Here is a 24,908-nt window from a genome sequence, read left to right as displayed (position 1 = left end):
TCATTAGGGGACATTTTTTTTTTAATCATCTGTGGATCTAAATTCACTTCACCCTCCTTATAATTTTCTTTTATATTATTTTATTTTTTTATAGTTATATTCAAACTAATATTATACTATATGTCGAATTTGAAGATACTCGTTAGAGATAAAGTCGTACGGTATTGAATAATTTTTTTTAACACATGTAAAATAATATAAATAACAAAAGTACGATAAAAATATATATATATTTTTAATATTTTTGTTATTTTAAATTTGATCCATATTAATTTAGATATATTAGAAAACTAATTTAATTATTTATAATTTTGTTTAGTGATTTCACTTTAATCTAATCAATAAGGAAGTAAGTTGACATAAATAAAACTATTAAGAGGTGAAGTAAATTTAGACCAAATCAATTGGGGTAGAATTAAAGCTAGTGCACAAATCACCATTTTAGTTACAACATAAGAAAAAATAAAGACGAGTATAAAACAAGGACTTACCACAGAATAAGAGATAAAAACTATTGTTTGTTTTTAATAGTTAAAACGAGAGATTAAAATGATAAAATTGACCTTATTGCTTTCTTTGGTTTAATATAAATAGTTTTCATTATCTACTCTTATTTTAAAATTTTCTATTGAAAAGTAATTTAACTAAATTCATCGTAAACTACTAGTGACAAAGATTCGAAGGATCAAGGTAAAGAAGAAAATAATAATTTAATTAAATTCAGATTTTATTCTATGATTCTAATTAATTAATATTTACTTATATTTATAAGAGTAAAAATTCTAGCGGATTGAATATATATACAAAATATCAATTATTTAAATTTTAAAATAACAAAATAAAATAAACTAACTAAGACTTGATTCGATTTAACTTAACCCTTGTAGTCGGATCTTAATAAAGACTAATTATTTGATTCCAATCTTGCTAATAGAATAATATTCACATAGTTAAAAGAGGCTTACTTTACTTTGTAGAAAATTAGTCGGTTTCAAATTTGTAGCAGTCTTGATTTAAATACCATACTTCCAAATGCTTTGTACATTTTAAAATTGTATTTCTAGGGACACAGGTAGAGCTGAATCTTATTATACTCATCTAAGAAGAGCTTTTCTATAGGTGAGAGGCCCAAAGGCCCATCCTTTATTATTTTGAAGCTGGTTCTTGGCCTGCAGGAAGCTTGCAATCTAAAGCCCAACAAAGAGTATATCAAGTTTTCTTGACGAGAATTATCATCTATTACAATTTATTTCATGCATTTGAGTATATATATATATATATAATTTATATAGTTCAAGCTCGAATTAAAGCTCGAATTTGGCACGACAACAGTAAAATAGGAATATAGATATTAGATGAAAGCAAAATAGTAAATATGTGTAAATAAACATATTTACTAGGATGGATGGATATATAATTTAAGATAGAAAATAATATGGAAACAGTGGGAATTTCATGCAGGTATTAACTCTTCTTGTCTAAATCTATTAATGTTAGCTATAATCAAAATAGAACGAAATATAAAAAATAATAAAATACCACATAAGTTTAAGTAATTACTACATTTAGGAAATAATGAGCGGAAAATTCCCCGCTCAAGCCCTTTGCTTTATAAGATTAGTGGTGTAAATAAGCTGAGCTCGAGTTAGATATTTTGTTAAGCTTCTATTAGCTCCTTTTGCCTAATTTAGAATTAGTTTATAATTTTATAATTTATGAAATAGAGAAAAATAAAGTGTTAAATATATTTTACTACTGTGTGTTTATATTTAGGGCGAAGGTGACATCGTTAGTTTTTCTATATTTAAATTAACGGTGCACGCCCAAACAATTAAAATAAATAATTGGAGAGCTAAATTTCCACCATTTTTTTTATTTTTTTACGGATAAAAATATTTTCTAATCATATATATAAATACTTTTTCTCTTCAAAAAATTAATAACATATTTTCTTTTTTACTTTCTAGATTGTGTAAATATATAATAAATTCTATTAAACTCAAATTTTTATAAAATTTAATAATTATATCACGTCTAGAAATAAGATAAATATAGATAAACAAATACATATATTTTTCCCAATAAACAAACAAAAGAGTATTAACTATGATAAAAAAAAAAAAACTGACGATTTCATATTAGTCGTCGTAGGTATATAGATAAATTTAAAATGATTTAAAATACAGTAAAATAAATTAATTTTAAGCATAAATAAATATACAGAGATAGACTGTCAACCCTCAGAGAAAGCAAGCAAGCAAGCAAGCATGTGGTGCAAGTAATAAACAAAGCAATAAATGTTTAAAACCCAAAGCCCCAAACAAGTTGGTGATTTCAAGAGCCGAGGTGCATGAACCAATTAAGAGGCTCCAACTTGAGACCATTAATACTTAAAAAAAAGGAACCCATGCATGTTGCCAAACCATTCTCTACTCTTTTGTTCTTATTCTTTTCTTTTTTTAAAAACAAAATAATAAAAAAAGAGTTACCAAACCTTATCCGATTCATGACTCCTCCTTTGTAATTCAAACCTTCAACCATCCTCAACTTGGTTCCTGGATGGAGACAGTTGTCATAACCCCCCTGTTGGACCCCAAAATTAATTAATTAATTAATTAATTAAAAAGGTGGTCAGTATGAGGCCAAGAGGTGAAAAGTATGGCTCAAATATTTGCCCTACTGCTAGTGGCCATAAGTTGCACTTTGCCACTAACTTAATAAGTATTTCCTTAGCTTTTCTACCATATTCCTATGATGAGATGGTGAATATTCTAATGAATAATTAGATTTTTTTTATTTTTTATTTTAGATATTTAGTGAAAATAGTATTAAGTTTTAAATCTAGATTTTAGTTGTACGAAGACATGGCAAGCATGAAACCGCAAATTGTAGGAAATTTTTTAATCCTTCCACACGTATATAAGAGCCCACAATTACGACAAGAGAGTAGAGGATCTTGTACAATGCCAGTTGGAGAAGCTCGCTACACAGACGGAATCAGAAACGCTGCGTACGAAATTCGTGCAACTTAAAAGACATTTATTAGAGAACCTACGGGCATGTCGGCATCGTCTAAGATCTACGGAAGGCCATGTGCTTAAGGGAAAAAACTAGGCGAGGGGTAGTAGTGTAACTTCGCACCCCTTGTCGGGACCCCCACAGCTGAAGGACAACAGATATAGAGACCCATCCTAATTTTGGCAACTTCCTCAACATGACCCAGTAGAAGTATTTTGCCATTTCTGGTCCGCGGATTGGACAAAACACTCAAGCTTCCCACCTCGAGATTTGCCGAATTGCCATGACATTCCCGTGCATGTATATTCCTGGTTTCTTTTTACCAATGGCATCCTTGTAGATAACTCTATTCCGTGTGACCAAATCAGTAAACAACCCACACCCTGAGGACATTATATAATCCCCCCCCCCCACCCCCCTTCTTTCCTCCTACGTAGCCCAGAAATGAACAAAGCCGAGCTTTCCTTTCTTTCTTTTATATAGAAATGGAGGCAGAGAGGCAGAGAGAGGTGTACAAAGAGTGCATGCGGAACCACGCGGCCAAGCTCGGGACCTACGCCGCCGACGGCTGCTGCGAGTACACACCGGACGCCGCGGCCGCGGCGGGGGGGCTAAACTGCGCGGCGTGCGGCTGCCACCGCAATTTCCACCGGAAGGCCTACGTCGACTACTTCGCGGCCGCCGCCTCGGTGGAGGATGGCACGGAGGGAAGGCGGCGGACGAGGACGAAGTTCACGGAGGAGCAGAAGGCGAGCATGGCGGGGTTCGCGGAGAGGATCGGGTGGAGGTTACCGGCGAAGAGGGACGACGACGAGGTGGCGTCGTTTTGCCGCCAGATCGGCGTGAGTCGGCAGGTGTTTAAGGTTTGGATGCACAACCATAAGAATGGTACTAGTAGCACTACTACTACTACTACTACTACTACTACTACTCTGCCTAATTCTTCCTCCACTAGTCAAACTTACGCAGAGATTGATGAGGAGGCCAAGGAGGAATCCATGTAGTACTACTGTACTGCATCGTCTTTGATCTTTGTTTTCCTTTGGTTTTGGAAATCTTGGATTGATGTCCCTACACTTTCAAGTATTAATGGTTTATATCTTTTATTTTGCCGTGCATTTTACCAAATATTTGTAGAGCAATCTTTTGGGTTAACTTAGCACTAACATGGAACCCAAATGAGATTCTTAGAAGATGAGTTTACATTGGGTAAGATACTCTAATAATGTTATTAGAATGATTAACTTTAACCTCGGAGTCTCAGTCTCGTTAAGTAGCCTCTGTTTTGTGAATATTATATATGTAGGAGCTCTTCATATTTGTCTTTGAGTTCTAGGGCAAGGAGGGCATGCACTTGCCTTCAGACTTCAAAGTGAAAGCTAGCATGAGAGCTCTACAAGAGTGGGCAGATGCATCACATGAGTATTAAATGCTAACAACTTCTTTGGACTTGCATGTGAGCTACTTGCTATGGTTCCCTTTTTCTATTTTCGTTTGTTTTTGTTTTGAGTAGGGAGGCAAATGTTATAATACTTACCACTAGTAATGCCACTTTATAGTGTAGAGGTTATAATGAGACTTTATAGTAGCATTTTCATATGGTTTAGAGGTAGCTAAAAAACTAAAGGGAATTACAGGACAATAATATAACATGAACTGCAATTGTAAGGTGATACAGCCACGCAAGAAAGCTGAGAGATGACAGAATTACACATTTATGTACATGAGAGTTCAAAAAACAGATAGCAGAACACTTTTTCCTATTCAATTTATATCAAATAATCAACTTACTTATCAAGCCCAGAGAAGAAGGATGGCACCAGTATGTTAGTTCCTATTGTGACAGACTGATAGTGAAGCACTACATATGCATTGCTGTCAGCAGCACTCTGAAAACGTTGAATTAGAATTTCGAGAATGAGCATCAAAGCACCATGAAACCAAGACGATTGTTCCTGCGTAAAAGAAGATCAGGATATGAAATTGGTGTCTTCATTCAACCGCTCAGCGAGAAAGAATTGGAAGAAATACAAGAACTACCAATTCAACCTGGATTTAAAGCAGAAGAGGAGAGTCAGGTTCTGAGCCGCTGATGGATGCATAGGAAGACATGCTACCCTCTTTAGATAAGGCAATGAAGTTAAATGGTGCAGTCGGGAGATGCCTCGAATCGCTGAAGTACCAATTATGACGACCGCTATGCGAGCGTGGGGACAGTAGCTCAGGGGTTGCACTGCCAGCAGAAACTCTCCGGGGTGTAGGAGTCATGAATCCATTTCCGCTTCCGTTTGTAGAATACCCATTTGTCTTTCTGTTAAAGCTTCCACCCCTTTTTGTACTAGGCCTTGAGCCATGCAATGGTTCCTTCTCTGTTAGCAGTATACTCTGCAACTTTTTCTGTCCCTGCAAAAGAAAAAAGGATAGATGAATGCAAAATTTGCAGCTTATCATTGAGGGCAGAAAGGAGGAAGGACAATCGATACTAAATCACTGCACCTACCCGGTATCGCCTTCTCTCTTCTTCCTTTTGTAATCTGGTAAGCTTGTACTCTTCCAAGACAGCAACTAAACGAACCTTCAAATTTTTAAGAGCACCAACCAAAAAAAAAAAAAAAAGATTAGGAAGGTGTGGACTAATGTTATATGTGATTAAAGAGTCATCTTTCTTACCCCATCATATAGGAAAGGCATGTTTCTTTCATCCTCCCATGCAAACGTCTTAATCATCAAGTTGTCGACAATAGCTGGAACATAATTTCTACTCAGCATCTAGTAAATCAAGTAAAAGTTTCAGCAGAGCTACCAATAGCCTTTTAGAAAATATAATCACCTGGAATTTTATTGATAATTGCCCTTGCTTTCTCTGCTCGCTTCAAATTCAGGTGGACACCTCTTCCAGCACTGTATCTTTTTGCATCCTGCATATCAGCAGTTGTCATGTTCCAGCTTTGAAATAGGGAACAAAAATTGAATACAAAAATTGATACGCAAATGATTATTTCCATTGGATGCATAATCTTATGGATACATCTTCTGGTGCTAACGTGAAATAATAAATAAGTAACCTTGTTACCCATGTGGATATTGGTGTGCAGGAAGCAGGTGAAACAAGTGTACCTGGTTATATTCCTCGAGCCAATTTTCTTCTTCGCAAGCCATTAGCCATTTATCAACTCTCTCCATGATTTCTTTTCTGGTTAGAGCTTCTTCTTTGGCTTTCACTATTTGTGCCTCAATGTTTGCTAGGAGTTCAGATGGATCAACAAGACCTAAATGTCCAAACATTCAGCATGATTCCAGGTGTTGACACAATGATATGTGATTTCAGAGACGTACCAGAATCAATCAGCGCAATAGTTTTCTCTGATGTTGTGCTCATATCAGGTTGAATGTGTGAATTTCTGCATATATCTTCCAGTTCTAATCTTCTCCTCAAGGCAAGCTCTTTCATTCTGCTGGCTTTTAGTTTTGTCAGCCTCTCGACTTCAGCTTCTGTCTGTGAAGGACAAATTACAAATGAGAATTACCAAGTTCTCAGTTGATGGTGAGTGACTAAAAATCGAGGGGACCAGGTATCAAACCTGCTTGATAATTTCCAGGGACAGTACACCAGAATACGCAACATCCTCTTCTGAAGATCCAACGATGGTTGCCACTTTTCCAAAATGCCTCCTCTCTTCTTCAGGCGAATCCATCACTTTCCACAGTTCAAGCAGCGATTTCACAGTGTCTTGCAACTATAGATGTGTTAGAGCTGCTCAAGACATTATTATAGATATAGTGTAATGGATAAAAACCTTTTGTACTCTCGTCTTCTTTTCTGCTTTCAATTTTAAGACCACTTGAGAAAGACCATCCAGGGTGCTACTGCTGATGTTTGTGGACTTCCCTGAACCTGTTTCATGCAAGCTAGGGTGCACCTCATCAACTGTCTTTGCAAAGTCCAACCCAAGGACACCACATAAGGAATGAACTTCATTCACATACTCCAGAACCTTATGAAGGCGATCGGACTGAAAACGGTAGATCAAATGTTTCAAGAATTAATTGCTTCTGTTAAATAAAACAGATTGGAAACAACAGCTAGTTCATGATGCAAGCAACAATAGATTCATGTTTTTAAATCTCTCTCTCTCTAACAGTTGCATCCACAAAGTAGTTTATCCAGGTGAAAATTTTAGATTTGCATATGCTTATGATCCTACTCTCTCTTTTATCTCAGTTCAGGGCCTTCAGCCTATTTCGTGACAAACTAGCAATAAAAAGTTCCATCTCAGCAGTCAGAAGTCAATTAACTGGTAGATATAAAAAAGATAACAACACTAGTGACAGCACAACATCTTAATTTTCTGCATAGCAAAAGTTACCTTCTCCTTCTGGAGGTTGCTTAGATGCCTTTGATATTCAGTGAGTGTCCTAATTGACAAATCAAGTTCATCCATCTTAACATATTTAGATGAAGGATCATACTGATGATTTTGTCCTGAAATTTCCGCACTGATCTTCTCAATCTGTGATCGCAAATCAGCAAACTGTCTCATTCTTTCCTCTTTCTTCGCCCTCAGATCTGTCAAGATAGGTGTCACTGAAGCAATCTGCTCCTTCAATGCCACTTTATTTTTTGCCATCTGCAGAGAAGGATTACAAAGGTTCAACTGTCATAAGAGTAATTAGTCTACCAGGTAATGTACCAGAAGAGATGTGATCCAATAAGTTTAGTTTTGCCCAGGAATTTATGCTTCTTATGAGAGGGCTTGTACATGCATGTTTTGAAAACCAGAGTCATATGCCGTTCTCTAGAAACTATAACTTAGTATCTAAATTCAAATTTGCCAGCCATATTATAGTCAAAGAAATCGATTTGTGAATGAGAGAGAAACCCCAAATTCTTCATTCACCTAGCTGTTTGTTTTGCTTCATTTATCATTGGAACTATAAGGTGCGAAATGTATTTTTCCCTTTACCATTTGGCAAAGCATATATGTTGACCTTCTCGGATATCATGCTCTAAATTATTTTTCACAGTACATACAAGTGGCCCCCCAATAAGGTCAACCTCAACCAGATATGAAACATATGAAGCATATGAAGCATAAGAACTTGGGCAGAAATAATAAACATTAAAAGGTAGAGGAAAATAGGAGAAATCTACCTCCAATTGGAGAGAGTTTTCACCAAGGCAAGCCACCAAAGCTGCAAGCTCCGCTTCTTGAGATACTAGCAAGCGATGGAGCTGCGCCTTCTCATTGCTGGTCTCTTCGACCTTCCGGCGATACACCTTTATGCACTCCATCTCTAACTCCATAAGCATGCGATCTTTAGCCTCTTTGCCCTCCCCAATCTCTGTCCACAAGCACTGCTCTCAAAAGTCCAACTTAAATTTAGTCAATCTATCAATCATTTAAAATAGGATTGAAGTGAAGGCAATTTGAAGGGCAGCAATCCATAACAAATTAGCAATTTTAGTTTGGAAAGCTAGGTTAAGAACACCAAGATAGATGCCCACTAACCATGGATTCCTTCAATTCTCTAACTACTTAGGTTGCATGTACTCAGAGAACAAATTAAACTTGGAACCAAGACAACACAGGACAAAAAGATAAATACAAATAAAAACTAGAATCGAGAACCATTAGCTTCAAGATCCAAGATAGAGAAAAAGCACCTCGAGCTCTCTGACCAAAGCGCCACAAGTGTTCTCCATAGCCATGCTTCCCCTGATCACGGGCTCAACCCCAAACTCCACCCCTACTTCTCCCATCCCTCTCTCTCTCTCTGCTGCTAACAGAAGAAACCAAACAAGATGATGGAAAGAGCAAAGGAGAGGACTTTGTTGCAAATTAAGACGATTTTGAACTCTAAAAGCTGCAGTTTATACACCAAAGAAGACAAGAACGAGGGAAAGTAGTGATGTTAGATATGAGTTGGGATTTCCAAGGCTTTTGTGGGGTTTAGTAGGAGAGAAAGGTAGGTAGGTACGTGAAGAAGAGGTGTATTTGTGGATGGTGAAGTAGAATAATCTTGAAAGACAGAGGAAAAAAAGTAGAAGGAAAGAACAAAGACTTGCATGGAATGGTGGCAAAGATTTGAAGAATTCAAGAGGATTAAAAAGTATATATATATATATATATATTTTAAAACAAAATTAAAGGGGTTTCAATTTGTACGTATTATAATCCGTATACAATGATTTGTTAGTTAGTCACAAAATAATATTTTAAGGCTGTTATGATATATATAGCAGGAGGGGAATCTTTATCATATCATCATTTAGTGGGTGTTGCATTAAAAAAGAAGAAGAGTATTCTCCCTATTTTATTATTTTATTATTGACATTATTTAAGCAAACTATCATTTTAATTTCTCTCCTGTCTGATCATTTACTCATTATAGAAACTATTTTAGTTTTATTTACTAAACTAGTGATTATCACATCGCTATATATCCTAAATTAATATGAGCTTCCTCATACAAATCTAAGAAAATAAAAATAAAACTAAACTAGTATAAAAAAAATGGCTAAGGTAATATACCAATTACGTATATCATGTCTCCATAAGACGTGACATGCTAATTAATGAACCTTGGGAAAAGTATCTTCGACCTAAAAACTTAAAGCTAATAGACTAATAATATCTATAATACTTTAATTTTTAACATACATATGGTTGGGTTTAGATTAAAAAAAGGAGAAGAAGAGGAAGAGCATCCGATAATAGAAGAAGAAGAAGAAAAGAAATGTAAAATGAGTGGAGAAAAAGGAGCTGTTGAAGCGAAAGAGAAGTGACAGTGTACCAAATTCTATTATGAGAGGTTGGTCGTGTGGGTGGAATCTTTGTTTATCTTAAGAACATTTATTATATATTGTCTGCCATATATGGTTACGGTGAGCCCAGCCTTATCCTAACGAAGCTTCTCTGATTCTTATATTACTTTCTATATAATATATGTGTATATAGTCAGAAGTAAGAACAATTAGTACAGCTATAATTTCATGCACAAATAGCATCTCTTTGCAAAGAGTTAATTAGAATGACAGAAGAAGAAGAAGAAGAAGAAGAAGAAGAAGAAGAAGAAGAAGAAGAAGAAGAAGAAGAAGAAGAAGAAGAAGAAGAAGAAGAAGAAGAAGAAGAGTTAATTAGAATGATAAGTGTGGTGGTGGTGATATATATGCTATGGTTTATAGAAACATTAAAAGAAGTTTGGTAATGCTACATGTGTCTTAATCGAATAATAACAAGGCCGGCCATGCGATAACTAATTGAAAGCATGCAGTGTGTTGAGGGGATGAGTATGAGAATGAGAATAAGTCTTAGTCTACGGCCAGTAGAAAGAGACGTGTGAACCAAAGACTATTTAAGCTGGCATCGATGGTGAATGCACATCTAATTTCATATGTATATATATATAAGACTGGCAAAAGTTTTAGCACTTATATTCTTTTTAAAGAAGACGACTATGATAATAAACATCACTACTTTTAAGCTTCTATTCTTCATCTTCTTCTTGTTGTTCTTTCTTATTTTTTTCCTTCTTTCAATGCAAGAGAATATTATCTCGTCAGTTGACAAGATTAAACGAGTCATTAGGAAAAGCTTTAGCTTGATCACGGCTGACTTCCAACATCAAAGATTTGTTAGATTGTACTTGTCAAACACACACGGTCCAAATTGTTGGTTAAACAACTCCAAGAGATGAACACTAGGCTAAATTTGATGTGACCTTGAAGCCTCCTTTTATATATATATATATATATATATTTAAATTTAAATGGGGTGTTACTAGTTCTAACTCTAGAAGCATTAGATTTAATTGTAACATGGAATAAAAACTTACTAATATTCCAGTTAAATTAATAGCGTTAATAATCAAACTCGAGAACACATGAACCTCTCAGAGCAGTAGCTCAAATGTCTTGATGTCTTAAAAGGAAAGAGTAAGTGGTTAATTAGTTCACCCACAGAAGGCACAAGTTTAATTAGTGGGTTAAGTAGTAGGTCGATCGAGACCTTGACACTGATCATAATGGCTTAACTACTAGTGGGGTTTGATACCGGGCAATAAATCCATGGAGCCACAATATAATCGTAATCCTTAATTTGTTCATGCCAAAATAAAGGTATATCTTTCATAATTATTCTCATCACTAGGGCAGTAGGATTATCGCCTTATCGGACAAAGACAACCATGAGAGGGAGAGATAGAGAGAGTTCATAAGTTATAGTTAAAATAATAAAATTTTAACGAACACATGTACAAATATCAAGGGATGTCTAAGTATCCAAAATATTTTAAGGAATATATATATATATATATATACTTTCAAAACCCTCTTTAGAAGGTACATTAGGGAGGTGACCCACTAAATACTTATCAGAGAGAGAGAGGGAGAGAGAGAGAGAGAGAAAGAAAACAACATAAAATTGAAGGTTGGAATGAGTCATCCTACCACTTAATAACCCACCCACTATCTTATCAAAACATTCTAATGACTTTGATAGCTACTGGCATTGGTAGTGATCAAGGGACCAGACAAGATTCTTTCATGGCCACAGCAAATAAAGGCTTGCATGCCAAATACTAAAGCACATCAAGCTTGATGTTTACTTCCTATTTTAGTTAAAAGTTTTCTAAGATTTGACCATTTCCACTGATGTTGACTGTTCATAAGTCATTTATTATTGCCTAAGTACCCATTTTAGGTGAGGCAGGAGTTGGAGAGTTTTCTTTTTTTTTTTTTTATAGAATTTTTACATATATACTTTTCGAAAATATTTTATTCGCCTATATACTCAATATTTGATATTTTTATATATATATATATACCCCTCAAAACACACTGAATTTTATGTGCATATCCTTTAAAGCTCTTAATTTTCTTTTGCCTAACTTCTCCTTAGAGTTAAGTAGCCGTTAAGACTTAAATAATTAAAATATAAAATAATAAAAATATTTTTATTCTAGTTTTCAATTATTTATCTTAGTTTTTAAGTATTTCTCTTAATTAAGGATATTCTTTTTTTTTTCCTATTAAACTCTTCATCCTAAATTTGAAAAGTAATTATAAGGGTATCTATAAAAAAATATATATGTTTTGAGAGGTCTTCAAACATATCAATTATAAAGGGGCATATAAGGAAATAAGAGCATACATGAAATTTTTTTTTAATATTAGTATAGCTAATCTAACTTTTAATATTATTATAAAAAAATCTATTATAGTATAACTTATTATTATGTTCTTTTTGTAAACTAATATAGTTTATAATAATTACACTTGATGTGATATAAAATTGAAATGATAGTTAACAAATAACTAAAATATATTTTGATAGAGAAGAAAAATAGGAAAGAGATAGAAAAAGTGATTGAAATGATAGTTAACACGAGTGATGTCTTTTTAAGAATAATAATTAATAAATATAAAATTATAAAATGGTAGAGAAGAGAGAAGTTGGCATTTCTCTTGAGTACTAAGCCTTTTCAATAGAAAAGGCATAGTGATAATGGTAGAACTTTGTTGCTGTTATCTAAGGTAAAACTAGATAAAAGCTCATTAGAGAACATAGGGGATTTTTTTTGCTCTCTATTATAGTCCAATGAGAGAGAGTGAGGAAAACTTAACTCCCAAACTTCTGATCATAGGCAAGAATTAGATTATGGATGCAAGTGCTACCATTGTTAGAAAATAATAATAATAATAATAATAATAATAATAATCAAGGATTCTTTAAGTTACTTTAGATAAGCAAACAAGGAACCCAATAATGATAGTTGGTTGTGGAATGATATTCATATTATAAGAAATTAGATGTGCTGGGCCAAATGACAGCAAAAAGTATCTATACCTGCAATGAGGAGCAAAGAGTACCAAATAATCATTGATAGCTAATACCCAAAGTCTTGTTGGAGCCTTCCATTATCTGCAAAAGGTATCTATATCTGCAACTGCAATGAGGAGCAAAGAGTACCAAATAATCATTGGTAGCTAATATCCAAAATGTCTTGTTGGATCCTTCCATCACATATCTTGAAGGACTAGGCAAAGATTCTCAAATCTGTCTTCAGAATACTCTCATCAATGAGAAGCCTTGGTGTCAACAGTCAGCTAAGATGAAAATGAGGCATTTCTTTGCTTATATTAGATTACATCCTTGGCTTGAAATCCAGGGTGGTTGCCACCTGCCCTTAACCCTCCTATCAATCATAGATATGATCCATGAACTAATCAAGTTATTAAGCAGCAACCTATTTAGATAGTACTATATGTAGCAAATTCATCAGAGGAATATTCCAAGAAAATTTAGCCCTGTTTACCAACTATTAAAGGAACAGACAAAGAACAGAAAGAAAGAAAAAGCAAAATAATGGAGGTCCAAAAAGGAAATAAGTGCCTTACATTTGAATTTGGTGAAAAGATACAGTTAGGTGCTTGGATGGGATCTCGGTGTGACTGTGGAACATAAGACAATTACAAGGGGCTGTTTTAACAGCAGGCAGCTTCATAATAGTATTCATCTATTTAAGAAATCATGAAGAGAGAGATGAGATTAACATAGGGAAAATTACCTTTAAACGCCAAATAGGCAGGAATTCCTAACAAGCAAAACATACTGAACTCTACAATCAACTAATACCTAAACTTCTCTCCAGATATTAACCAATATCTAAACTTGAGAAGAAGTTTTAAAAAACCAAACTTCAAGATGCTGGTAAAATACTAAGCACAGAGAATGTTGTAGATTGGTTAATGAGGTAACCGTATAATTGATAATTCAAGAAAATGCAATCAATAAAGATCAAAGGTATGAAACTTATTCAAAGAAACTGTGGTCTAGCATATAACTTTCGCAACAACAGTTAATCAATATCTTATATTTTCTTACAGGGTTGTCTATCAGTTTTCTACTTAACTAGCAATACATGGCTGTTCCGAAATCAAATAATCCCATATAAGGTCTTCAACTGAACATCTACACCATTCCCATGGTTAATGTATTCTAAACTGTACTTAAAAGAATTTACCGAAAAAAGGAAACACTTATAAGAGTTCACTTATGCACTCTTCAAGTTCACACCTATTATATTTATTTCCCATTGGAATGACAAAGAAATCCCTAGTTTCTTGTAATATATTCACATTTCTACCTTGCAGATTTCCTAATCAATCTCGTATTACATTATTTGAGTTCGTGCACAATTTTATGTGGATTGCACTTCATGAACATGCGCCCATTGGTGCATGCTTATTAACTAACATCTAAAGGATTTGTCCCCACCCAAATTCCAATTCACTTGAGGCTTGGCTTAATATCTGCCTCATTATATGTTTTCAAGATAGCATAATTATCATCTTCAGAAAAAAAGACAGCAACAGAGAGTGCAAAGTTTTTCCCCTAACATGGTGCTCTTCGATCACAATAGGTTTTCCCTTGTATGAATTTTATACATTCTTCTGACTGAGATATCAAGAAAAAAAATCTTAGCTCCCTCATTTCATGTAGGGAACAGATGGAAAATATGCGAATTAAGGGGAACAAAATGTAGGAAGATCTATCATTTAGCTATGGCACTTTAGTCAGGAAGAGGAAAACATAGCTGCCATTAGTTTTATGAAGGCTGCAGCTTGGCCTTCACAGCAAGGGCTGCAGCTCGATACCATGAGGCAGCAGCCATTGCTCCGGGGTCAGGAACTGAAGCTAATAGATCTGCGGCTATATATGAAGATCGACCAGCCTGAAAATTTTATCATTTGTTAGTGAATAAAGAATATATATATAAGCAAATAAGTAGTCAGTATCAAATATAAAGACCTTAATTTCCTATGCCCTCCAGTAACAAGCAAATTCCAATTACTAGATACATAATTTTATTAGAATTACGACTGAACAATTGAGACGAATAAATTAATGCCATCTAGTACACTAATGTAATTCAAAAATTATTTGCAGGAAGAAAGGAGGGATACTAAACTGATGTAGTTCAAAAATTATTTGCAGGAAGAAAGGAGGGAAATAAGGATACCTGTGCTTGCATATGTTTAGTAGATTGGGCACCACTTAAAGCTGCTTCAGAAGATACAACAAAAGCTGTAGAAGGCTCATCTCCCGCATCCAACCTCTGATAATAAAGATGACGTCATATAATAGCTAGATATATTTTAATTTTAAAAAAAACTATTATAGTGGGCATTCCCTTGCCTCTTTCAGGACTGCTGATGCAGGAATAAGAGCATCCAACATTGTGCGGTAGCCTGCACTAGCACCACCATATTTGCTGACAGCAGCAATAGATGCCTCTAAAGCATTAGCCCCTGGATAGAAAGCAGATGTATCTAAATTTGCTCAGAGGATGAGATTTGGCAATTAACAGCATCAATAAAATGATAACATGCTTACATTCTTTTCCTGTGATTATTGAGGTTCCCTTTAAGCTTGCATAGGCAGCCTTGCAGAAAATATCATACCTGTCAAGCAATGAATTGTTGCCTTTACTGGTCAGAATTACAAGTTCCAGTATCCCATCAGTCAAAAGCATTGCAAAAATAATTAGATACTCCTGAAATTCATTGTTGATAGTCAGAAGATAAGATGGGCACAGTACAAGATCCCGCTTGTTCCACCCATCACCCTCCGGATTGAGGCCCCAATCTCATTTACTGTTTCTGCAGCATTGTTCATAGGGTAACTGTGAAGCAAAAGATCTGGTTAAATCTCTAGATCTGCTTCATTAAAGGTAAAGGTATACACTCAAAGTTTATACTTGTAGTTCTTGAGAAAGGGCATGTACTCCAAAAGGAGACCAGCATGGGAAAAAAAAAATCATGGAACAGCAGTGTGTGCTTTCCCTGCTAAATTTATAGATATACTCATAAATCCTGAGTACTAAATTCCACTAGCTTGATCATAGAAAATTCCTAAATCTATAGGAATAATAGTCAAAGTCAAGGGAGAAATGAAAATAGTAGAATGCTCATCAAAAACAGATTCAAATATTTGGATAATCATATATTCGTCAAATCATGTATTGCCAACATACTCGTAGTATTACAAAATCAGTGAGATCAAGAAACATGCTAACCTCCTACTTCTCGTCAATAGTTTTTCTTACCCAACTAAAAGTGGTTGACTAACAATTAAATGCTAGTACGAAAGCAATGTGTTATTGTTCTGAAAGTTTTATTGTTGAATATTGATACTCTTGGGCTTGGATGTTGGAAGTTAAAACACATATAAATAATGATAGATACACATAAGCATATAATGATATATAAATTAAGATGGCTAGTACAAGCACTAAACCACTATAAGTACTACTGAAGCAAAATAACAAAAAACAGATGCAGATGAGAAAGACAAGAATTAATCTATATTGTCATAGATAGGTTGCAAGGCTCTTTTTGCAAGGTTGTATATGCTCAGAAAGCAAGCAACAATTTGAAGAAAAATTCTTTCTAAACCTTTAGACTTTTCTTAAAAAGGGATAAATAAACTTTACCATATTTTCATGTCTTCAAGAATAGCTGCTGCACCTCTATGCATCTGAAAAAGAAAACATATTTTGATTATGGGACAAGAAAGATAGAAGAAAAAAAAAGGAGCAACATCAGTACTATAGTGACAAATATGAGAACTCACAGTAGTCCCACAGTCACCGTCACCCACTTTACTGTCCCACTCATTTAAGTTGTCTCGCAGACCGATAATCTCTTTAGCAGCTGCTTCAATAGCAGCCTCCAGAATGCACCCTTGCTTGGTTAGCTCTTGAGGTTGCCCAAGTATCTGATAAAGAGTAGATACTTGAAGTGGATAAATTAAGAAAGAGACACATGCTCTATCAATATTGCACCATATTTGTCAAATTTAGAACCTAGAGATGACGAGCAATTCACAAAACCCAGCAATAACTACTTGAGTGCTTCAAGGTATAACTGTCTGTTACACTACTGAAGGAATGTATACTTTATAAAAATATAGCTGAGCCTTTCATTTGTAGGAAATTGCAATTGAAAATGATTTCACAGTTTTACCTCCTCAGTTCTTGCTGAACAGGACGGTGGAACAGGAACAGGAATTTTTGCAGGTGGACGATCTCCTACAGGTAAAAATATCTGTTATATGTTATACATACTATAAAATTTATTAAGCATTAAAACAACCAAAAGAATTCACAATAACAGGGAGAGAGATGTGGTTCTTGTGCATGACAAATAGTTTCATTTTTTTCTCAGAACCAAAGAAGAGAATTTATTAGTCCAATATCAGTCATCCATGCATCAAAAATAGACGGACAAGTGAAACCAGGAGAAACCAGATAAAGGTGCAGGAAATGACAGAACGAACTCTGTTTCCTAGCTGGTGTTTGAAGATAAATCAGCTAAACACAATTAGACAACAATACATATTCAAGATAAATTTGCAGTCGGAAATAGGCTTGGACAGAATCAAAAGCTCAATCAAATGTTGTTGCATTTTAACAACTCTTCGTCCATACTGAGTTCAATAACACTATGCTATTAGATCTACAAGATATCCACTAAGAGTTTTGAGGCTAAATTCCACTTCGAATGTGCGCAGGTAGGCAGTAGGCACATAGTATGACATAAATCTATATTTAGTTATTTTACTGATTGATCAAGCTAATTAAGTTTGCCTACCAATAGCAAGTTCATTACCTTCAGCACCAACAGGCCAATAAGGAGCTTTAGTCGGGGCATCAAGACGCTGCAAAATTGCCTGATCAGCCTTCATAATTGAGATGGAGAATCCTGTGCAAAAAACTTTATGATCAAGCAAGCACTCAAAGGCTTAAATCAGTGTATTGAACAACAGGTGTTAGTCCATGCACTCAGATTCATGACGAAGCAAGGCATAGGGCCCAAGATACAAGTTGCAAACCTCAAATGATCTAATACTTACAACATAAGAACATTACATTAATAAAGATGAAGTATACAAGCCTTTTACTCAGTTAAAATTATGTAAAGATCACATATTGCAATGCCTCATATGCACTTACTTGGTTATTCTATTACAATATTTATCTTGCAAGTTAATTTATATATCTGAATTTCTGGAACAAATTGTCATGCAATCGCAAAACATTAATCACATTTTTTTTACTTTTAGCTCTTATGATAAAATGTAATTATGGAGGAATGTATGTCCTCCATACACATCTTAACAAAAGCTCCAAGACCTTTAATTTCCAAATGCCCCTTTCTACAGTGCAAATGTAAGATTCTAGGGCCTCAAACACGAGTCCTAAGGCTTTTCTCAGGAGTCTTGCCACTAGGTGTGAGGCAAATTGAGACTCAAGTTACTTCTTTCTCCAAACTATGCTTAGAATTTGATGAAGCTACATGCCATAACTAACCTGCCATATCAAGCGAAGTCATAAATGAGCCAGTATAGACTCTTTCAACAGCAACTCCATATGACAGTTGTAGCTCTCCAACTGCCTTTCTTGCTGCAATCATTAGCTCCATCATTGGAGTGGCACCCAATCTGTATATTGTACATTTAATATTAAAATGACTTCTAAATTGTCTTTCAAAATGTTTATCACCTTCTTCTGATGTTGTGATCCAGAATGCTTCTTAAGATTAAGACATTCGGTTCATCAATCATGTATTTTATGGTAAACCATATAAAAATAAAATAAAAATAAATGTTTGCAGTTTAAAAATATTATATTTTTTAAGAATAAAAATAATTCTCAGTCTTATCTAAAAGAGTCCACTAACCTACCAATATTTATTTTATCAGAATAAGATAATGATTGAAACATATTAGTTCAATTGAAAGCTACTATAAGATATACAGATAACTATTAGTATGGCCCCTTTTTGCTGCTAAAGTACATTCTTCATCTGCAGTAAGATTGTGCGATAGGGAAAATCAAACAACTGGGTCTGAATAGTTGCTTTTTGTCTGTGTTCAAAAGGCCATACATTAACTGTTTCTCACACAATATGACCTGATTAACTACTGTGGTATCGTATTTGAGTCAAGACTAGTTAGAATTAAGTTATTTAGGTTATTTCTAATTTTCTATAGTTTTCAACATTCATTAGGCAAATATTCCTGATTAAGTCTCAATTTATGTAATCTAGGTCAATAAGTTAATATTTGGTTTTTTATTCATAACTATATGGGTAAGACACTAAGATCAGTTTTGAGTTTTGACCTAATCAACCTAGGAATTTGGGTCTATTTAGGAGTTCTAATACCATAGATAGCTCTTGGTTTTTTTCCTTATCTGAATTTATTTTCGATAACTTATCATTTCCGGAGCATGTTGTTCATATATATATATATGAAAAGATGGTTGTACTTCTAACCAGAAAATGATTAACTCATCCAGAACAAATTACATGTTTATGCTGTTGATTTGCTATCTTTTTTCTCAAATAGTAGAACATAAAAGACAGAAGTGTACTTACCCATTAATCATGAGAACCACTCTACTTCCCCTTGTGATAGGAACATATTTTGTTTCCTGCAAGAAATTGAAAAATTAGTAGAGAAACATGAAATTCTTCATCATGTAGGACTTTAATTTAAGATCTTCATAATCTTATCAAAATCAGATTCTAATAAAAGAAACCCTAACATCTTTCAACAAAAAAATTTCTCGGTGAATATGTAGAATAAGAAAAAGCCTAATATACTTCTCGTATATGATAAGATAATTCAAGTTTTCACTGAGTCTCTAAAATTTTCAAAAAGCAAGTGTACTTCTCAATATGGATCGGCTATCAGAAGGCACTCAAGACAAAAAGCTGCAGGTGCCGACCTTTTTTAATTCACGATGACTGACTGATGACTAGTTACACAACAAAGAAAATCTAGTGAAAGAAAGTGTTAAGCATACCGGTGACAATATCTGCTCAAGAACATGAGAAACCACTACATTGACAGGCTGGAGGTCAATGACAGCAGCGCCAGGCTCCCCATGCTAAAAGAAAAGCAAATCATATTTTTAAACATGGAAATATATATTAAATCTACTAATATATTCTAAATCAGTAGTAACAGCTGATCACAGGAGTACACTTAAAAGTTAGAAACTAAATAAGATAAAGACAGACAGATCAACTCTGTTGACAGTTGACTTTGATCAATACACATTGACTTACAATTCCGAGGCCAAGTTCCATTAGTTTTGGGCCTAAGCGATCCGAAGTGACCTGGCCTGGTAGTGTACCTACAGACAGAGCAACTCCCATTGTCCCCACCAATTCAGACGCATGCTTTGCTTCTGCAGCAACATCAGCAAGGGATAAACCAGCATCTGCAGCTGCCCCAGCAACCTATCAATCAATGAAGCAAATGTGGAATAAGAAAGACTAACAAAAATATGTTTTAAATAGGGCATGACTATTTGAGGGTGTGTCTTAAAAGTTAAAAGGACATATTCAAGGTGTTTAGGAAAGTGATAATCATTACCTCATTATTCCTAATAACTCGTCTAACCCAGAACCTCTTGCATGGAATGTCCTTTTCTAATTACTTGTATGAATTTCCTTTAAGTAGTAGGGCATGCCAAGAAGAAAGCATCATGTTCACATTTGAGCATCATGCAATAACATATCCACCATAACCTATTCTTATCTTATCTTGTAAGCAGCATTACTGTCTCAAACTATGCATCCAAGAATACAAATGCAATAGCCTGAGCTACAATTAAGTAACAATGCAATGTTTGAAATGTCAAATGTGACGCCAGGTCAAATAACCTATATGTAATTCTTTAAAACCAAGTATTTTTCAACTATAACCTCCACAAAAGAATCTAGTTTCTCTCCTACACTTCTTTTATTTTAATGAGTCAAATTGCCCCAAACAATAAAGACATAGTGCAATCTTCTTTGACCAGATGTCTGAGAGCTGATTTGTCAAGAATCTAAGTCCTTGTCGCAGGATACAGCTTGCACTTGACTTTATGTATAATAAAACTGAACCTGGAAAAAGGAAGGAAGCAAATAGATATTTTAAGGGCAAAGGCTCCATATGAGCTCTTTGCCCCATCTGCACTCCTAATTGAAGTGAAACTAGATTTTTTTTTTTAAATATTGAAGAAAAAGACTAAAAGGAATCTAATCCAGTAAAATGCCTCAAAAGTGGAGCATAAAAGGATACAAACATTCAAGGATGAAAACATCTCTAGGAGACTACAAACAGAAATACATAATGCTGTCCTTTGTTGTAATTGTGAGGATTTAGAGAAAATATTATGGAATTGTGGTGGATTCCGGTGTGGACACTACTAATCGTCATGTTTACTCTCGTAGACACAAGAAAACTGCACCAACGGCTCTCTGGCTTAACGAAAATTTTGACTAATCTTGTAGTGCTATTTTTGTCATTTGTTCTTATTAGGCAAAATTTTTTTTTTTTGCTTTGCCTATATTAAGGCTTGTAGTCCTTTCTTTTCAGTTAATGAAATATTTTGGAGAGTTTTGATATATTTAGTGTTTGTTGGTGGATTCCAATGTCGGTGGATTCTGACACTCTGATTAATAAATTCTCCGGGTTTGATTACTTTTATTACATTTTCTTTTCAAATCTACGATCAAAGAGTTTATTCTACATCAGATGCCCTGCCTATGTGCCAAGTGTAGCTTTGAGAATCTTCGTATAAAGGATTTTGAGAAAAAAAAAATCAGCAATGGCCAAGGAGTATATATAATTTTTTGTTGATGTCTTTGAAAGAGAAGCAGCATATATCTTTAGTGCAACCTCGTAGATTATAAAAAGACTAAATGGATTTAACAGCATGCTTCTACCTAGTATTACAGCCGTAGAGCACACACAATAATAAGAGAAAGTAATGAGGAATAGTACCTTATGGACAAGAATTGTCCCAGCTAATCCTCTTCTGCCAGCTATCCCTCGAGGTGGTGGGAGTGCACAGTCATCTCCAACAATAACCATCTATAGGTGGATATATAATAGCAAGCTTCCTATAGACAACTTATTATATATTGCTCTTGATAAAGACAATAGAGATTAATATACCTCTAATTTATAGCCTTCAGATTTTGCCTGCTCAGCTGCCAAACCAAAATTAAGTCGATCGCCTGTATAGTTCTGTAAGATACAAACCAACTTTTAAAAAAGAAGCACCATTATGGAGAGAAACTTGTAGCAGCTAGAAAGTTACTAATATAACTACATTCAATATTTTCTATGATTTAAACATTCAATTAGACTAGATAGTCCAACTTTCGCAGAGACTTAAATACTTGATCAATATTAATACTAAGAGCACTAACACAAGAAAGGTCATGAAGCCTAACAGACAAGGAAAAAAAGGCAAACAGCAAAAATATCTGTGACTTATAATGGAGGTTAAGAAAATACCTTAACTATTAGAAGACACCCCTTAGGACCTGTTACAGCTCGAATGGCCTAAAATATAAGATTAATCCGTACATAATTGACTGGCAGAATCAGTTAAACTTAACAAGTAATGTAAACAAGAAAAAAAGACAAGAAATTATACAGCTAAAATTGAATCAACAGGAGGAGAAGTGAAAACATCTCCAGAAATAGCTGCAGTCAACATCCCTGGCCCAACAAATCCAGCATGAGCAGGCTCATGGCCACTTCCGCCACCTGTTGATAGAAGCAAATGTCAGCAAAACAAGTAGAAACTGCAGTAAGGCCTAGTACCTATTGCAGGAAATCCTTCAGCTAAACAGTTTGATACTACTTGAAATTTTTTTTATCCCAGATTAGAACTTTCAATAGTTGTAGAAGTTCTGATCTAAAGGGAGTCAATATCTTAGAGAAGGTCAATGAAGTGCTTGCCAAGTTTTAATAGTAATGGTAGTTTAAGAAAAAGAGGATACTAGATATTATTAGGGATGAGAAAGAGCCTATTTAGCTAATGGATGATAAGATAACACTAAAGTCCTGTAATCTCGGTAAGAAAATAAATGGTCCGTACTCACACGTCAAACTAATACTCAGGCTGCACAAAAGCATCAGATGTTTTTCCTTCCACTAGGCTCAGGTTAAGGACGTCAACAGGCCCTTTTGGGGCATTACTTTTAGTCCAACCTACAACTACAAGATATTATTATAACAATTTCTTCAACATACATACAAGTGATATCAGATGCTCAATAACAAATCATAAGTTGGTTTAAGAACATCGCTTCCTGGTGTACAATGAACAATGTGGATGTTCAAATTAGATGATCCAGCTATGATTCTTGAACTCATCAATCCCAAGGTTAAAGATTTGATGAGAGGTGTGGAGATTAAAAATAACTATACATGCTTTATGTAACAAACATGAAAGACAATAGTCATCCTTCTTGCATGGATTCTTAAGCAGTTAGCTCAAAGAAATAAAGTGCAGGATACAGGATTGGGATTTGGGATAGGAATCACCTCCATAGTTTAATATGGCTTACTTATCCATAGTGTACTAGTTTAATATGCAATGATGTTCTTTCATAGAAACAATGAAAAAGCAAGAAATCTAGCAGGACCAATTTTTCTTGTACCACAATTCTTGGGGTAAATTTGTCAAATGTTATTCAAGGGAAGGGTGATTATTTGGGGGACACAACATTCAATAGACAGCATTACTTGTGCTGGAATTGATTGTGGCTATCAAAAGCGAGTTGCTCTACCAAATTGATATGATTTTTATTACCAAATGGAAGCTTTTTGATAATTTATCATCCTCTGGTTCAATCAATGTCTTTATAATAAAAACCATAGGTATCAGTATGGCACTCAAAATCTCTAATTTGTGAACGTTTATAAAATTACAGAACATATCTCCAAATTTGTGATGTACTTTTCCTTAAAGCATATCTATAAGTGGTCATAAATCATCATAATCGTCATCACTATCTGCATGCTAGTTAAATTGAAATTAATTCGTACAGGAAAACACAATTCTCAAGCTCCAGACCTGATATGACAGCGACCTTGTCGTAAGTGGCGGTCGAGACATCAGCACGTAAAACAACCTTAATCTGCAATACAGTTACAAGATTCAATACCGCGATCAACATTGCAGTCGAGACTAAAAAAATCACTCACACAAGCACGGATTGCCATATTCACGTCACCTGCGGAAAACCATCCAAGTACTGCATACCAGGATATGTTTCCACCAAACCCTCAATAAACTCAGTCACCACATCTGCATTTATACCCACAAATTGAATTCCTCAATCACTATACGAACTGAAGGAACTTAAGGCAAGATAACCTAAAGAAACAACCATTGCCACATTTTTCGAAGGAGAAAAGATAACACGAATCTAGCTCCAAAAAATCACGAAAAGAATTCATTAAGAATACGACAAAAAATAGTAGATGTCGAGGGGAGACCGTTCGGATCGTTGATGAGCTTCTTCCCTTGGTATGCCATGGCGGATTCTAAATCTGATCCAATTCCGGTATAATCAATCGAGACAGGGAAAGATCGAGGAATCCGATAACGCAAGGAGAGACGAAAAACCAAGCTCTGAAGGAGAGGAGGGGAGTTGGGAATCTCCACAAAGAACTTAGAAAAGATCTATCGATAAGAGGTCGAAGCAGACACTGGGGTGGGACCCTCCATGCATCAGGCGACCAGAATTGTCTGCAGGCCCAAATGTAGGAGTTTCCTACAAACAACGGCTTTGCTAAGGTTGCCCTACTGGAGTCGCCGTCTCTTAGCTTTTCCTTCTTCTACCCTCTCCCATTCACTTTCCCTCTCTAAAAGAAAAGGTCATATATATATATATATATATATATATATATATGTATTTTACATTATGTGACCGCATTTCTAACTATATAATGCTTGGTCAGTAGATATTAATGGCTGAAATGACTGGAAGACAACAGCCATAATGAACATACATTGAAAATGCC

The 24,908-nt window shown here is 34.9% G+C and overlaps 3 protein-coding genes across 6 annotated transcripts; 1 reads left to right on the top strand and 2 right to left on the bottom strand.

The window, feature by feature from the left end:
• The first annotated feature begins 3,503 nt into the window (after nucleotides 1-3,503).
• On the top strand, nucleotides 3,504-4,022 carry LOC140773264 (zinc-finger homeodomain protein 11-like). Its single transcript, XM_073115742.1, has one exon. It carries the CDS (start codon nucleotides 3,504-3,506, stop codon nucleotides 4,020-4,022), a length of 519 nt encoding a protein of 172 aa, XP_072971843.1.
• A 632-nt stretch (nucleotides 4,023-4,654) lies between these two features.
• On the bottom strand, nucleotides 4,655-9,084 carry LOC140772862 (65-kDa microtubule-associated protein 6-like). The gene is made up of 12 exons (XM_073115084.1): nucleotides 8,684-9,084; nucleotides 8,171-8,374; nucleotides 7,386-7,646; nucleotides 6,816-7,031; nucleotides 6,600-6,755; nucleotides 6,355-6,514; nucleotides 6,136-6,287; nucleotides 5,849-5,936; nucleotides 5,689-5,762; nucleotides 5,519-5,593; nucleotides 5,068-5,421; nucleotides 4,655-4,973 (listed from the first exon to the last, which is right to left on the bottom strand). The coding sequence occupies exons 1-11, from the start codon at nucleotides 8,777-8,779 to the stop codon at nucleotides 5,074-5,076; spliced, it is 1,830 nt and encodes a 609-aa protein (XP_072971185.1). The 5' UTR covers nucleotides 8,780-9,084; the 3' UTR covers nucleotides 4,655-4,973; nucleotides 5,068-5,073.
• A 3,768-nt stretch (nucleotides 9,085-12,852) lies between these two features.
• On the bottom strand, nucleotides 12,853-24,608 carry LOC140773696 (putative 3,4-dihydroxy-2-butanone kinase). 4 transcript variants are annotated; one of them, XR_012106508.1, is made up of 21 exons: nucleotides 24,381-24,608; nucleotides 24,116-24,189; nucleotides 23,956-24,019; nucleotides 22,528-22,640; nucleotides 22,386-22,433; nucleotides 22,041-22,112; nucleotides 21,867-21,956; nucleotides 20,159-20,332; nucleotides 19,894-19,977; nucleotides 19,463-19,518; nucleotides 18,394-18,524; nucleotides 17,693-17,785; nucleotides 17,048-17,112; nucleotides 16,656-16,799; nucleotides 16,516-16,559; nucleotides 15,622-15,705; nucleotides 15,417-15,484; nucleotides 15,219-15,331; nucleotides 15,043-15,138; nucleotides 13,418-14,754; nucleotides 12,855-13,215 (listed from the first exon to the last, which is right to left on the bottom strand). XR_012106508.1 is itself a non-coding variant. In XM_073116386.1 (20 exons), exons 1-20 carry the CDS (start codon nucleotides 24,418-24,420, stop codon nucleotides 14,629-14,631), a joined length of 1,779 nt encoding a protein of 592 aa, XP_072972487.1. In that variant the 5' UTR covers nucleotides 24,421-24,608; the 3' UTR covers nucleotides 13,339-14,628. The 4 variants fall into 4 exon arrangements, 1 of the variants encoding a protein (XP_072972487.1); XR_012106509.1 differs by lacking the exon at nucleotides 24,381-24,608 and having other exon boundaries at nucleotides 12,853-13,215; nucleotides 24,087-24,189; XM_073116386.1 differs by lacking the exon at nucleotides 12,855-13,215 and having other exon boundaries at nucleotides 13,339-14,754.
• Nucleotides 24,609-24,908: the final 300 nt, after the last annotated feature.

This window comes from Typha angustifolia, chromosome 13 (genome assembly GCF_048772165.1).
Source record: "Typha angustifolia cultivar Huaian chromosome 13, ASM4877216v1, whole genome shotgun sequence".
Lineage (NCBI taxonomy): Eukaryota > Viridiplantae > Streptophyta > Magnoliopsida > Poales > Typhaceae > Typha > Typha angustifolia.
Note: the sequence above shows the minus strand (reverse complement) of the source record. Positions and strands in the feature narration are given on the sequence as shown.

Bases quoted from the DNA above. Each gene is read 5' to 3' on its own strand.
- LOC140773264 (XM_073115742.1), top strand. From the start codon at position 3,504: ATGGAGGCAGAGAGGCAGAGAGAGGTGTACAAAGAGTGCATGCGGAAC.
- LOC140772862 (XM_073115084.1), bottom strand. From the start codon at position 8,779: ATGGGAGAAGTAGGGGTGGAGTTTGGGGTTGAGCCCGTGATCAGGGGA. The intron at 6,515-6,599 runs GTTTGATACCTG...TGTCCTTCACAG, and splicing joins CCCTGGAAATTATCAAGCAG to ACAGAAGCTGAAGTCGAGAG. The intron at 5,763-5,848 runs GTGATTATATTT...ATTATGTTCCAG, and splicing joins AATTATCAATAAAATTCCAG to CTATTGTCGACAACTTGATG.
- LOC140773696 (XM_073116386.1), bottom strand. From the start codon at position 24,420: ATGGCATACCAAGGGAAGAAGCTCATCAACGATCCGAACG. The intron at 22,641-23,955 runs GTCTGGAGCTTG...TTCTATCAACAG, and splicing joins CAAGGTCGCTGTCATATCAG to GTGGCGGAAGTGGCCATGAG. The intron at 15,332-15,416 runs GTAAGCATGTTA...CTTTCTATCCAG, and splicing joins AATAATCACAGGAAAAGAAT to GGGCTAATGCTTTAGAGGCA.